At 37.7% G+C, this 14,383-nt stretch overlaps 1 protein-coding gene across 1 annotated transcript in view; it reads right to left on the bottom strand.

The window, feature by feature from the left end:
• Positions 1-2,461: 2,461 nt before the first annotated feature.
• Positions 2,462-14,383, bottom strand: part of LOC104165520 (ribosomal protein S6 kinase alpha-5-like) — a gene marked incomplete at its 3' end in the record, with an annotated part of 46,656 nt that continues 34,734 nt past the window's right edge. The window contains exons 7-8 of the mRNA XM_009705172.1: positions 5,165-5,248; positions 2,462-2,565 (exon numbers count right to left, since the gene is read on the bottom strand). Coding sequence (XP_009703474.1) covers positions 2,462-2,565; positions 5,165-5,248 — 188 coding nt within the window. The remainder of the gene's footprint in view (positions 2,566-5,164; positions 5,249-14,383) is intronic.

Here is a 14,383-nt window from a genome sequence, read left to right as displayed (position 1 = left end):
GTCAGGAAGGGTGGATCATTTCTTTCAGGCATGCCCTCAAGCAAGCAGCCTAACAGCTTCCCAAGTTGTAGCAAACTCTATGCGTTCCCCTTCAATCTTTAGAAAAAGGTTTTCTTTCCATCTTCTCTGAGATGTACTTCTGCTCCCTACTCTTCTCACCTCCTGCCTGGGCTGCAGGGGCACCACAGCCTGCTGATATCCCACACCTGTTCTGTCTGCTCTACCCTACCCTCAGGGAAAGCCCCAAACACACTCCTGCTACTCCCCAAGGCACAGGGCAACCACCATTCCCCAAAAGGTTCCAGATGACTCAGTGCAGCAGCCAGGACACAGTAAAAAAAACAATTTCTCATATGCTCAGCTACACTCTTAAAAGGAACATAACATTAATTACACAAATAAACTGCAAATGCACAAAACGGATGTCATCCAGCACAGAAACTGCTATCAATGGAAAGGATTCAGAAACCATGGGTCTTATGAGTACTGAAGTAACAGAAGACAGATGAAATCAAGTCTGAAATGCAGTCATATAGTTGGGACTAATGAGATTTCAGCTATAAACTAGGGGCTTATCAGTTGGAAGTGATAGAAAAGGAGAAGGAATTACATCTATCAGTCCACCATTTGCATCAACAAGAGGAACCTAAGGAAAAAAGAAGGAGTATCTTTTTGTTTAGATGGTGAGTTATTACTTCCCTTAAACAAGATCCTCTTGCAACATCAACAGGAATAAATTATCCATACGTAAGAAAGAACAACACAAGCTGAGTTCAGAAAAGGCTTTTTCAGGGAACAGGAAGACTGTGGAACATCTTTAAATAAAAAAACCTAAGAATTTACCTTCTAAATTTATAAAAATAAAAGCTGAAAGACTACAGGATTGCTGTCTATAAATGTGTAGCATAAATGCCAACCAGAACAAAAGGCATACTGAGCAGCAACACAGTAAACTTGCCACAACTAAATTTAGATCAGAAATTAGGTTATTAGCCATCAGAGGATGGATGCTGGCAACCTTGCAGTTTCTCAATCTTAAATTATCAGAAAGATTAAGATACTAAAGAGCACATAAGGACCTACCAAAAGACAGTCAACTCCTGTAGAACACATATCTAAAAAGTTTCCCAGTTCTTGGGAAAAACTGTATCTGTAAAATTCAGGTCAAGGTTCTCTCCAAAAAATTTGTAACTTTGACTTCAGAGTTCCATTCAGTAAATCCTGGGAGTCAAAATTACCAATTCAGACATGGCATAAGTAAGCAATGAACAAAATTTTTAACCTTAAATAAGTCAGGAGGAGTTAATTTTTTAACTCTATTATAATGCCCAAGAGGGTGAAGTCGTGAATTCTGTTTTGTTAATGGATTTCACCCCCCAGTGTTTTTCTAGTGGCCCACTAAGTTTCCTGTTCTGGTAAAGACCTAGAAACCAATAAACCAGTCTTAACCTTCCAAGAAACTGCCTGAATTTATAACAGAAGTAAAATAAATTATCTAAATAATTCATGTATGTTCTGTTGCCCATTATACTCTTAAATACCAAGTGACTTCAGGTGAGGGTCAGAACCATGGTAATACATTCCAATAAGAGCAAGATTATTCTTAGTTTGGGGACTGGAACTACAAGCTGATCTTGACAGCAGTTACTAATTTGTGTAATTTAAGCCCTCAACTCCCCATTCCCAAGAGAAATCCAGTAACAGGAAATTCTCATTTAGGGGGGAAATTCAGTAATGTGTTTTGGGCAAGCTTATTGCTTTGTCTTTTTAAAATGCTCCAATGCTTTTACATGGCTACTGAAAACAAACCTTTAAAGCGTAGAGATTACTGAACATAACAAAGCTGGTAGTCAGGAAAAGTTTACATGTAAAATAAGAATGGTATAGGTTATTTCATTTCTGTAAGTATCACATTCATTTCTTCTCAGATATGCAAGTATGGCTAGAAAAGATTATGTTCTTTGTTTCATGTTATACACTAATAAAATAAATACTAACTGTGAGAAAAAGGTGGGAGTAGGGTACATCCTGACACTTCAAACCTGTAGTCTGATAGAGCGATCTAGCAAGAGCTGACACTAGCTAAATATATGTCTCATTATGTATCAAGATTTTGAATGTGACAATTCTATTTACATATAATTTCATATTTCATTTGACTTCCTTTTCAACAGTAAACATGCAACAGGGTTGAACACCTATAAAGCTGTGGTTCCACTGCAGTTTAAAACAAAACAGGTGTTTTGTAAAGGTCAGTTCTACTATTTCAATAACCTGCTGAGGTTAGTAAAACCTACCTGCTTCCAGATGTCGTTCTGTTAAACAGAACCAGAGCACCTAAAATGTTACCCTGGTAACACTTTCTTCCTAAATTTTAGATTAAAACTCTCACAAAGCATGTATTATGGCATGAGCATCACTTTGTGAGCAAGCATGTATACTTTACTGTTTTGAATCTTACCTAGAGATCTCTGCTTGGGAATTCTTCTCTCCATCAACTGTAAATGGTGATGCTCCAGTTAATAATTCATACATAAGAACACCAACACTCCACCAATCAACAGCCTATAGAACAACAATAATTATGTATGTTATATGTTGAAGCAAAATTGTTTACAGAAGAAGGAACAAAACAATGCACCTAGAAAGCAACTAGGAAAGGAAGAGACCACCTATCAATATAAAGGTCAATCTGGATACAATAAAGCATGAACAATTGCTGTACTGATTGGAGACATTTTCTATGATAAATTATCTTGAAATCTCTCGATTTAGCTTCTTCAACTGATTTCTCAAGCTGGACTCTTTCCATTGACTACTAAAGCTCCTTTTTTTTCCCCTCCCCCTAGAATTACTTTTTTTTTTTACCATTGTGAGGTGATAAGAATTCTAACACGTACTTGAAATAACAGAGGAAACTAAGCTTTGCTAAGAAGTAGTAGAACCTAAGAATGAAACTAAGGGAACTGTCAAAAAGCACAATTTAAGAGCACAGGTCACAGTTAATCAGGGCACTTGAAAATGCTATGGAATTTTATCTTATATTCCCTAGTAACATATGTGATCTTCAGCTTCCCATATACTAATCATATTATTTATATCTCTGATAACTCATAACTTACAAAATATTTCTCTCTTTTAAAAGAAAAGATGCTACTATGAATAATAAAGGAAGCAGTTCAGTTATTTCAACAAAATAATTTAATTACACGTGTTTGAACTTCTCAGTTTTACTTCCATGGAATTTGCAAATCAATGAAACTGAAGCTCTGCTTTACTTATGTTGACAGTATTAATACAATACAGGAAGACAATCCGTGAAGTGATGACAATTTGGCCTCACATTTTATTTCTTTTTTGCTTCAACATATACAAAGTTTCACATATTCAGCCAACAGTGTCTAGAACAACTAGCTGACGAAGTCTCTGTACTGTTAGTAATTATCTTTGCAAATACACAATGATAAGAGAAAACCTTAAAGAAGAATTTTTTTCTTGGCATGTGTTTTTCCAGAAGAAAAGGAGGATCTGCAGAATCAGAAATCAAACTTTAAAAAAAATACACACTGAAATACTAGAGCAAGTCTTAGACAAACAATACAGGTATCTAGAAGAGATTACAAATCAAAAACAATGATTAATGAGAGCTTAGCCTACTAAAGCAGTCTCATTTCCTCTTTAGGTAAGAAGAGTTGCTAGATATGCAGTAAGTATGAAATACACTAAAAACCTTCTAATACTGCATCACATGACATTGCCAATGGTAAGGCAGAGAGTGTGTGGTATAAACAATTACCATCACATAGGTAACTGCAAAATCACTCTTATTTATCAGTGACCATTTCGTATCAAACTGTGAAGCTATTTCTTATAGAATACTGTATGGCTCTGCGCTACACCTAATGAAAGTACCAGACAGAACCAAAAATAACAGAACAGAGATTCCTCTTTAAATCAGCAACAATACTGAATTTGTAAGCACTTGAGAAGACAGAATCACAATTCAAAGTGACTGATCCATTGCAGAGATTCTCTGAAACTGGCAAGACTAAACTAAGAAAGTGCAGGAAAGAGCTTCAATTCGTAAGTTTGTAAAATCCCATTTTTAATAATGACTAGGCAAGCAGTACAGTAGAAAAAGATGCGGAGGTTATATTGGAATACAAAGTAGGTGTGAGACAACGACTAAATGAAAGGACAAAGCACATTCTATTTTATGTTTAATAGAAGAATCAGGGAGGTAATCATCCTGCAGTACTTCAGACTGTCAACTCCCAGCTGAAACACTGTGCCCACTACAGTGCTCCCTACCTGAAGAAATGTACAAGCAAACTCAGACGAAAAGAGAAGCAGAACCCATAGAGAAGAAGAAAGAACCTTCTCAGGCAAAAGTCAGACTGAGTCCAGTTAGTCCAGAAAAAGCAGATGGAGGGTGACATAACATTTTTCCAGTGCTTAAAAAAGGCTGTTATAAGAGGAACTGTGATCAACTATATTCCGTGACCCCCAACAGAAAGACAAGTCAACTCAATCTACAGCAAAAAAAAAATCCGAGAATAAATATTCTCCAAAACTTCTCAGAATATTTAAACTACTAATATTGTAGAATTCTTTTGGGGAGTAGGGTTTTTTTGGTTTCAAATACCACCTCTGAATTATGGTTGTCGTGATCGTTCCCATCAATTACTGACACTAATTCCTCGTGAAACTTGAGCCTCAAGCTAAACAGAATTAAATCTGAGAACATCTGTAACATTAGTAACATTAAGAAGTCACTCCACACTTCAAGAAAGATAACAGATTTCCCTGATGTATAATTTAAAAAATTTATCAGTATTAGCCACAAAATAGTAATTTTTCCACTCTGAACTAAATAGTTTTTTATTTAAAAGGAAACATCAGCTAAGATTTTTTGTCCCGCCGCATGTTTAGAACAAATTTTGAATAGAACACAAATGAGCCTCAATACCTTTATAAATATGCCTTTTGCTTAAGATTAAAAACTGAAAGTACATCATATTGATGTTTTTAACTATATGCAACAATCTATTTTAGGACAATCTGAAATAAGGCATGTTTAAATAAGACATTATCACTTAAGCTGTACAACAGTGTTGCCTAAAGGATAAATTTCTTTTCAGTAATAAACTTAGACAGAACATACCTTATCATGTCCTGTATCTCCTCCTCTTACAATATCTGGAGCCATGTATTCTATTGTTCCACAGAAGGAATATGCTCTCTCATTCTAGAAAAAAACCAAAACAAAACAAAATAAAATTCATGTCAAACAATTATATTATACAAATCACATGGGACAGATATGGCTAACAGTTCCAAGATGCTGGCAGCAATTCTTCTCCAAATAGCTCAGAACTGCTAGCTAAATCGTATTCCATCATATGTAGAGATGTATCACAAAATGCTACAGAATATTTAGTCTTCTACAAAAAAATAAATTGTCATAGGTTTGTGTGGCAGTCTAAGATAAGCACACAAAAATTAACTTTACCATAAGTTTAAATGATCTATACATTTCAGAACTACACAAGATTCCCCAAGGTAATATAGACACACATTCTGAAGGCTGCAATATCAATACTCTAGACAACAAATGAAACCTTTCCATTAAAAAGAGCATTTCATTCTAAGATGTACAATTTGACTAAATTGGATACAAGATCCTTTGGGTTCCCCATATTTAGGAATTTATTATGACCTCTAGAAAAGTAATTTTCTTTCGCAACACACACATATGAAAAACACAACATTCTCTCAAGAAGAGACTTGGAGAGAGACAAGAGAGAGAAAGAGAAAGGCAGACAGACAGAGTTGTAAATTTAATTTTATTCTACACACTGAAGTTATTGTCTTGATTATGTTCAAAAACTAAGCTGCTTTCACAGGCATGTATAATTGTTCCCTGTTAGCGATTTACCTTTGAGGTCAACATGAGGTCATGCTGTACCTTGCTAATGACGAAAGCACATGTGTTTGGGCCATGCAACACTGTTCCTCCCTTATCCTTCAAGCTTCTAGATTTTGGGGAGAGATCCTGATAGGTCCTTTAAAGAAGAGTGTTCAAAAAAGCAAATAGTTCAAAAGTCAGGTTTTACATTTGTAGATTCAGATTGGAGTTTAAAACAGGTTCTATATAAGAGATTGTACTACACTAATGAGAGGAAGCTTCTAAAAGTAGAAATAGTGCTCAGTGCTACCCTGAGGCATAAAAATTAACAGTCCAACAGCATATTCTTAAACTGTATTTATTAAAATGCATATACTGTGACTGGTTTTTGGGGGTAAAATTCTGAATTCAAAATAGTTATAGGCCTCATTTTGTTCAAATATTAACTTGAAATATTAACTTCTGAGACAAAACCATAAAATAAATTTTTCATGATTCCACTTTCTTTTGACACAACTATTGTTTCTCTTTGATTATCTTTTCCATTACCTGTTATTTAAAAGAAAAATAGTGTGATAAAAAGCAAAAACAAACAAAAAATTTCAGAAATTCCTAGCCCTCCGTCCTGGCATCAGCCAATCTAAAGCTATTCATATATCCCTCTGTTCACTTTTTTGTACAGCTAGGAGGGAGGGAGGGAGGAGGGAAGAAGGGGAAGAGGGAAGAAGGAAGAAGGGGAGTGAAAAATACAATACGAAACTGTTCTTCACTTGCTTCCTCTCCAAAGAATAAAGATAATGCAGCCAAGCTGAGATTTATGAAAACAATTTATACTGCTAATATATCAAAAGAAATGGATGAAAACTATTATCATTTAGTTAGCTGCAAATTCAGCAAATCATCTGCAAAAGTATGTCTTTTTTATCCCCACGTTGTGTAATAAAGCTAGGCTACAAGATACTACAGTGACAAAAAACAGACTGTGGAGTTGTATATGGATGTATACAGTGGTACAGCAGAACCTTTATGATCTCAGGTACCTTTTGCTGATGAGAAGGCCCAGGAAAAACATTTCAAAACATGCAGAATTAGTAGTAGTAGCTTTTCTGAGGAACAATTACAATCCTTATTATACACAACTGGTGGTTTTGATTTTCAGTTATATTTACTTTTTACGTTTTTTACCTTTTACAATCATTTTAGCTTTTAATATGAAAGATGGAATTTCTGAAATAATATTTGAAAATTAGTCTTCTTGCTTTCTTAAATTCACGTCTGAGGTATTTTTTGGTCCCTTGCAAAACTCAGTGTTGAAAACCCTCAAAATAGTTTTGTCTGTTTAAAAAATTGGTATTGTATCATTTAAAAATCACTTTTTATACTTAAATTTCAATATGAAAAACTCGTACTGTAAAGCCAGAAACAGGCATTGATAAATTGACAATATTCTGGGATATGTTTGTAATAAGGTTTATAAAAATCTCAACTTCTAATCCACACAGCTAAGTAATTGTATCCTTTAGCTCTTGCTTCCATTACAGTTTAGAAGTAGTCTACTGCTGAAATTCAAGGCTGAACAGAGACAAGAAGAAGAAAGCAGATGATTATCACAAGCAGAGTTCTTAGCAAGAAATTAAGTAGTAAACTGGAACTCTGCATTGGGCAGGAAAATAAATGGACTCACTGAGCATTTTCTTCATAATCAACACTGATTTACCATTACATATACTAGCGTCATACTCCAGAAGCCCTGTTGGAACCAGCTTATGACTGTTATAGGATGACCATCAAGAAAAAACACTGATACCAACTGTTTATAGTTTCTTATTTAATCACACAAAAAAGCTCAGAGGACTACAGCACTCCCCAGAACATTAAAGCCAACTGTCTGAAAGCCAAGCATTCTGACTTGACTACAGATTGACACAGATTTGTCTTCATAAGATGGTGTAGAAAGTCCTGACTTCAGACAGTTGAATTCACAAAATCCAGATACTTCTTTGTTAGACACCTCTGTTTATGTTGTGTTTTATTAAATTACAAGCTCTACCAACTACATCTAGCTGTTACTTACAGCACAGAGTTTTTTATAGTATTAAGTTTCACTAGGAGCACATACGCAAATTTGTTAAATATGCCTCTTATAGGGAGTCACTAATAAGCTTTACTATTACGTATTACATGCAGTTTTAAAACCACTGTCAAAGAACATTACCTCCAATAAGAGTTTCTTTTTTGTCTCGATCTGGCCTCCCCAGTACGAGAGAGACAGGGACAGACTGGAGAGAGTGCACCAAAGGGCCAGTAAGATGATTAAGGGACTGGAACAGATGAGGAAAGGCTGAGAGAGCTGGGACTGTTCCATGTGGAGAAGGGAAGGCTCAGTGGGATCTCATCAGTGTATTTAAATGCCTGAAGGGAGGGTGCAAAGAAGATGGAGCCAGGCTCTTTTCAGTGGTGCTCAGTGACAGGACCAGACGCAGTGGGCAGAAACTGAAACACAGGAGATTCCCCTTGAACATCAGGAAACACTTTTTTACTGTGAGGGTGACTGAGCACTGGCACAAGCTGCCCAGGGAGGTGGTGGAGTCTCTGTCCTTGGAGATATTCATAGAATCATAGAATCATTATGGTTGGAAGAGACCTCAAAGATCATCAAGTCCAACCGTATACCCGATTCAAAAGGCTTCTGGACATGGTGGTGAGCAACTGGCTCTAGCGACTGTGGTTGAGCAGGAAGGGTTGGACCAGATGACCTCCAGAGGTCCCTTCCAACCTCAACCATTCTGTGATTCTGTGACAGAACGTCACAGAAAGTTGTATTTCAACATTCATTTGTGAAATCACATTTCACTTACAGAACAAGTATGCAGCCCAGGTATGCAGCCCCCCCCAAATCTTCAAAAACCACAACCAAACTCCATTTTGTATTTTGCCCCCCAATTTACATTTCATTCAACTTTATAACATAAATCCAAATTCCAGAATCCACATTATTAATACTTTCATATTATGAGACGTAAGACAAGAAAGGAAGTTATTAAACAACAACTGAATTTGGGTTACCTACAGGTGAATTCTCACTGAACATGTACATCTTGCAAATACTCAAGCCTAAGAACTTTTTGCATAATGCAGATTGCTCATTTTCTTCCCTCACTCAGCATGCACGCCTTAAAACATTGTGGTTCCCTCTTCTGAGCTGCAGAGCAGCAAGCAATCAGACACTAACAGAAGGGAACAGAAATGTGGCTAACTCTCTAATAACTCAATATGACAATATCGACTCTGTCTTTAAAAAAGTGTCATTACATTTTTTCCCAATCAGCAGTGCTTCCATGTTTACAGATAAGCTGGAGATAGTCTTCAGTCTCTTAGCACACAATAGCTGATTTCCATTTTTTTCTTTACCAAGTTCAGCATCATTCCTGAATGTTTATGCAACAGCATACTTTTTAGTAAAGGTAGACAATGTGGCTACTTCAAAGTGGTTAGCTGCTCAAGAGTGCAACAACTTTTCATGAAGCCACCGATAAAAAGAGAATTTTGTTAGAGTTCTTGATCAGTTCACCTGGACAGCCAGCCAGTTCACTTTGTTAAACCATTCGTCTGCTCAATTACAAAACCAAGTTATATTCCCTTAACACTTGCTTTTTGAGATGAGCTACACACTCACATTGTGGATGTGCCTATATGTATTACCAGACTGTTTCTAATAAACACTCTGGTACTACACATGGGTAGACCTCTAACTTTTCCCACTCCACTTATAGCAATATAAAAAAAGATACTGCACTGCCTTCTTTCCAAGTTCCTTGCAATCATTCTGACTGATCTGAGCATCCTAGTGATGTGTAACTGATTTAACTTCCCAGGGCACTTTCAATACTGTGTCTCTATGATCCCCACAGCCTTTTCTCCAGATTATCTACTTTAGCATCCCATTTTCCTTTTCCTTCATCAAAAAAGAAAGGGCACAATTTGTCTTCCAATCAGGAATTGTTGACAGCACCTAGCCACCAAGCACCTTTAGGACAGAGGATTAGAATTCTGTGACTGTCCAAGATGGAGAGGTGTCATGTGGATTAGCATTCGTTCTGGAAGACAGTTGCTTCACCAAAGAAATAAACCTCAGAGCAGTGTCATCTTTGCTAAGTCTATGTACACTGACCTTGGCAGGTTGACCACAATTACACCATTTCCAGAGATCACAAAACCTAGCTCCAGAATTCAATCAAAAGTGCTGACAGAAGTACATGGGTCTTGCACCATCATGCTCTTGATGATCTTCTGGTATCATCGCTTGCCCCTTCCTTATAACCAAGGAATGCTAGGCAGGCATTTGAAGCTTCCTGAAGTTGTAGAAAGCATATGTGTAAACTTTTCTACTCAAAGACAGAGAGGACAGATGGTCGGCCTCAGAGAGTTGTGGTCAATGGAGCTAAATCCAGTTGGCAGTCAGTTACTAGTTGTGTTCCCCAGGGCTCAGTTTTGGGGCCGATGCTGTTCAACTTCTTTATAGATGCTCTGGATGTGGGGATTGAGTGCACCCTCAGTAAGTTTGCAGATTATACCAAGTTGGGTGGAAGTGTTGATCTGCTGGAGGGTGGGAAGGCTCTACAGAGGGACCTGAACAGGCTGGATAGATGGGCCAAGACCAGCGGCATGAGGTTCAACAAGAACAAGTGTCAGGTCCTACACTTCGATCACAAAAACCCCATGCAGTATTACAGGCTGGGGGAAGAGTTAGAAAGCGGCCAAGCAGAAAAAGACCTGTGGATGCTGGTCAACAGCCAGTTGCACATAAGCCAGCAGTGTGCCCAGGTGGCCAAGAAGGCCAACAGCATCCTGGCTTGTATCGGAAACAGTGTGGCCAGCAGGACGACGGAAATGATCGTCCACCTGTACTCGGCATTGGTGAGGCCGCACCTCAAATACTGTGTTCAGTTTTGGGCCCCTCACTACAAGAAAGACATTGAAGTGCTGGATCGAGTCCGCTGAAGGGCCTGGAGCACAAGTCTGATGGGGAGCGGCTGAGGGAGCTGGGGTTGTTTAGCCTGGAGAAGAGGAGGCTAAGGGGAGACCTTATCACTGTCTACAACTACCTGAAAGAAGGTTGTAGAGAGGTGGGGGGGCAGTTTCTTCTCCCAGGCAACAAGTGACAGGACAAGAGGGCATAGTCTCAAGTTGCACCAGGGGAAGTTCAGGCTAGAAATGAGGAGGCATTTCTTCACAGAAAAGGTCATTAGGCATTGGAATGGGCTGCCCAGGGAGCTGGTACAGTCACCATCCCTGGAGGTGTTTTCTTTAAGAAAAGACTGGACATGGCACTTAGTGCCATGGTCTAGCTGACATAGTGGTGTTAGGGTAAAGGTTGGACTTGATGATCCCAGAGGTCTCTTCCAACCAAATCGATTCTATGATTCTGTGATAACATCATTAGCTCAGGGACTCAAAAAAAATCAAGTTAACCATAGCCTCTGGAAACCGAGATCTGCATAATTGGAAAGTGCATCTTGTGATTGTCATGCTCGCTCATAGTATGGCAGACAGAGCATCCAAGTCAGCTTAAAGGAAAGCACAGAGAACAGCTTTTGGAGCTCCAAAGCAGCCCCAGAACAAAAGAGGATGACCCACATTGAAATATTCAAGACTCAAGCAGGCAAGGGCTGATGTGTCGAATACCTCCTGAGTCAATGGTATCATCAGTATGTTGCTGTTGAGTACTAAAGAAAATAAGATCGCTGTTTAGACTTCTGCAGATAACTAGAAGTTACATCAGGAAAAACATACACTCTATACAAACATTAAGCACAAAATGCACCCATCTGTTGCCAAATTGGTTGGTTGTACAAGAGACAGACTGAGCAAACTGAAGCATGCCATTTAACCATTGGAAAAATGGGAGCAAAAACAAAAACTAAGAAAAAGATCAAACAAAGTCTTAAGAACCCATAAGATTTTTTTTCAGAGGCCTCGGGAACAAAACAAACACACAACAAAGCAAAGCACACAAAAACATGAAAGAAGACTACAGAGGTGTGAATGCTGGAAACGATGAGTTGAGATAGAGCTAGCTAATACTAACATAGGTAAAACAAAACAAAACAAACACACCTGCAAAGAATAACCAGATGCTCTATCTAGAGTATCTGGCTCAGAATACCGAGGCATATTCTAAGTATGCTGTCCTATACATGTGCACCAAGCCTATGGAGAGCATCTATTTGCCACACAAATACTGCTTTGGGAAAATGCTTCAGAGCATTTGTGATTTTATCTTCAAAGTCTGAATGCAGATACAGAAAGAACTTAAGTGTCTTAAGACAGTCATTCTACCATTTGAAGATGTATTATTTAACATTTAAATATGTGTCCTTTGAAGTACTTCTTCAACTTGACAAATTGCATTCAAGCAACACATACCACTGCTCCAACAGACTCTTGAGTCCTACAATCCTACATCTTATTTTATTCACAACAGTCTTTGTGCAAATATATTTTAGCCAGAGGATTAGCCAAGTATTCACTGAAGACATTCTTTTCAGCATTCACAATTAGGACCCGCTTCTCCGACTACATGAAAGGTCACCTTTGAAACAGAACAGACTGCTTCTGTTCTCCAACTACTTAATGCACAAATACTTTGTTCTTAACTGAGCTGGACTACTATCCTGAACATCAGATATGACACATTCTGAAACCATACTACTATCATATTCCTTTGAATCCTGAAATTTGACTCCTTAAATGAATTTTTCAACTTTAAAAAAACCAAAAAACACTACTCTTCCCTACATGTTCTTTAATAGTGTATGTGTTGCCTAACAGGAATTCCTTGCTAATAGAAGTGATGGTAGGATATGGTCAAGAGGCTTGGTTAAACCCTAGAGTACATAATTTCTAGTGTAAGAATGTCAAGAAATAAAAACTACACAATATTAGGGAAAGGACATTTCTCAGCTATTAAATTGGCTTGGACTTTAATTTCCTTGCATTCTGCATCATATAAAACATTCTCGGAACATAATCGAATAGCTTAAGAATTATTCCTTTAGTGTACTCAATATTAAAAAACAAATCAAAACCAAAACCTAGAAACACAAAGTGCTGTTGGGTCAAAGAACACAAAGACAACCTCTAGAGTTGGAGAGTCAGAGTTGCAGTCTCTGATGGCATTTATTTCATCTGTCAGCAACAACTCTGAGACTGAGTAGCACCCAGTGACACAGAGCAAGACGGTGCAATGGAACAGAAGGAAATCAGGCAGCCAGACAGAAGCACACTGAAGGCACTCAGGGCTGCTCTCAGGACTGACTTTCCACAAGTCCATTAAAAATTTCTCCAATCCAGATGAGCTTTACTTACTGGTTCTTGTCATGTTTTTGTTTTGGAGAAATACTAGAATTACTATACATGTTTTGGCTGAGTTCTTCCACAGATTTCAGCAACATTCTTATGAGATTCCTATGTTTGTCCATACTTGGTAGCTGGCAAATTAAATTGCTTCATTCACTTAATCTGACCTCATCATTACAAGGGTTTCAAAATGATAGGACCCTGCAAGACAAGAGGAATGATTAACTGTCCTTCGAGGTACGCTGAAATTGCACAGCAAGTTTAAACAAGGTTTTTAATCTAATACAGATATGGCCTTTCTACTTAAAGTCAAGGACAATTACTCCTTATTGCACAGGCAGTAAAATTCACCATATCAACTTTCAGATCAGGTATGCAGATGAAAAATCAAACTGATGAAAACCACAGTTCAGCTAAAACTCTGTGTATCTTGGGTCTTAGGAATCACCTATCAGGTTACTTCACGTGAATGTATACACCATGTAAAACACATGAGCTACTACTATGTTTCCAACTTCTATAAAATACTCAGAGATGCAAGTAAAATCCATCACTCTTCTGTGAAAATGCCTCTCACCTACAATAAAGTGGAAGCAGTCTGCATGTAATATATATGAAAAAAGAATCTCCAGAAGATTTAAATTTCCAAACCAACCTTTTGGAACTAGTAAAGTTATGATCAATGTAAAGACTTTGCTAGGAATTCTATTTAGTGAATAAACATTCTAGCACATGAAAATCTGTAATCTTGATTGTATTTACAACCCAAGTTTTATTCTCTGATGGAGGGTAAGTCTTCTTACATTATCAAGTGCATGGCATGCGTTAATTTCTTGGGAGATAAAGATGCCAAAAAAAAAAAAAAAAAAAAGATGTCTTTGCACAGGCATAACACTTACAATTGGGGAAGGGATCACACGGAATAGGAAGGAATGGTAGATGTTAAAATTTCTTTGACACCACAGTATTGTAATTCTTACACCATCTTGTGCATTTCTGGTGATCTGGACAGGCTAGATCAATGGGCCAAGACCAACTGTATGATGTTCAACAAGGTCAAGTGCCAGGTCCTGCACTTTGGACACAACAACCCCATGCAATGCTACAGCCCCAAGG

The sequence above is a fragment of the Cariama cristata genome, unplaced genomic scaffold, assembly GCF_000690535.1.
Source record: "Cariama cristata isolate BGI_N322 unplaced genomic scaffold, ASM69053v1 scaffold10338, whole genome shotgun sequence".
NCBI lineage: Eukaryota > Metazoa > Chordata > Aves > Cariamiformes > Cariamidae > Cariama > Cariama cristata.
This window is presented reverse-complemented; position numbering and strand designations above follow the sequence as displayed.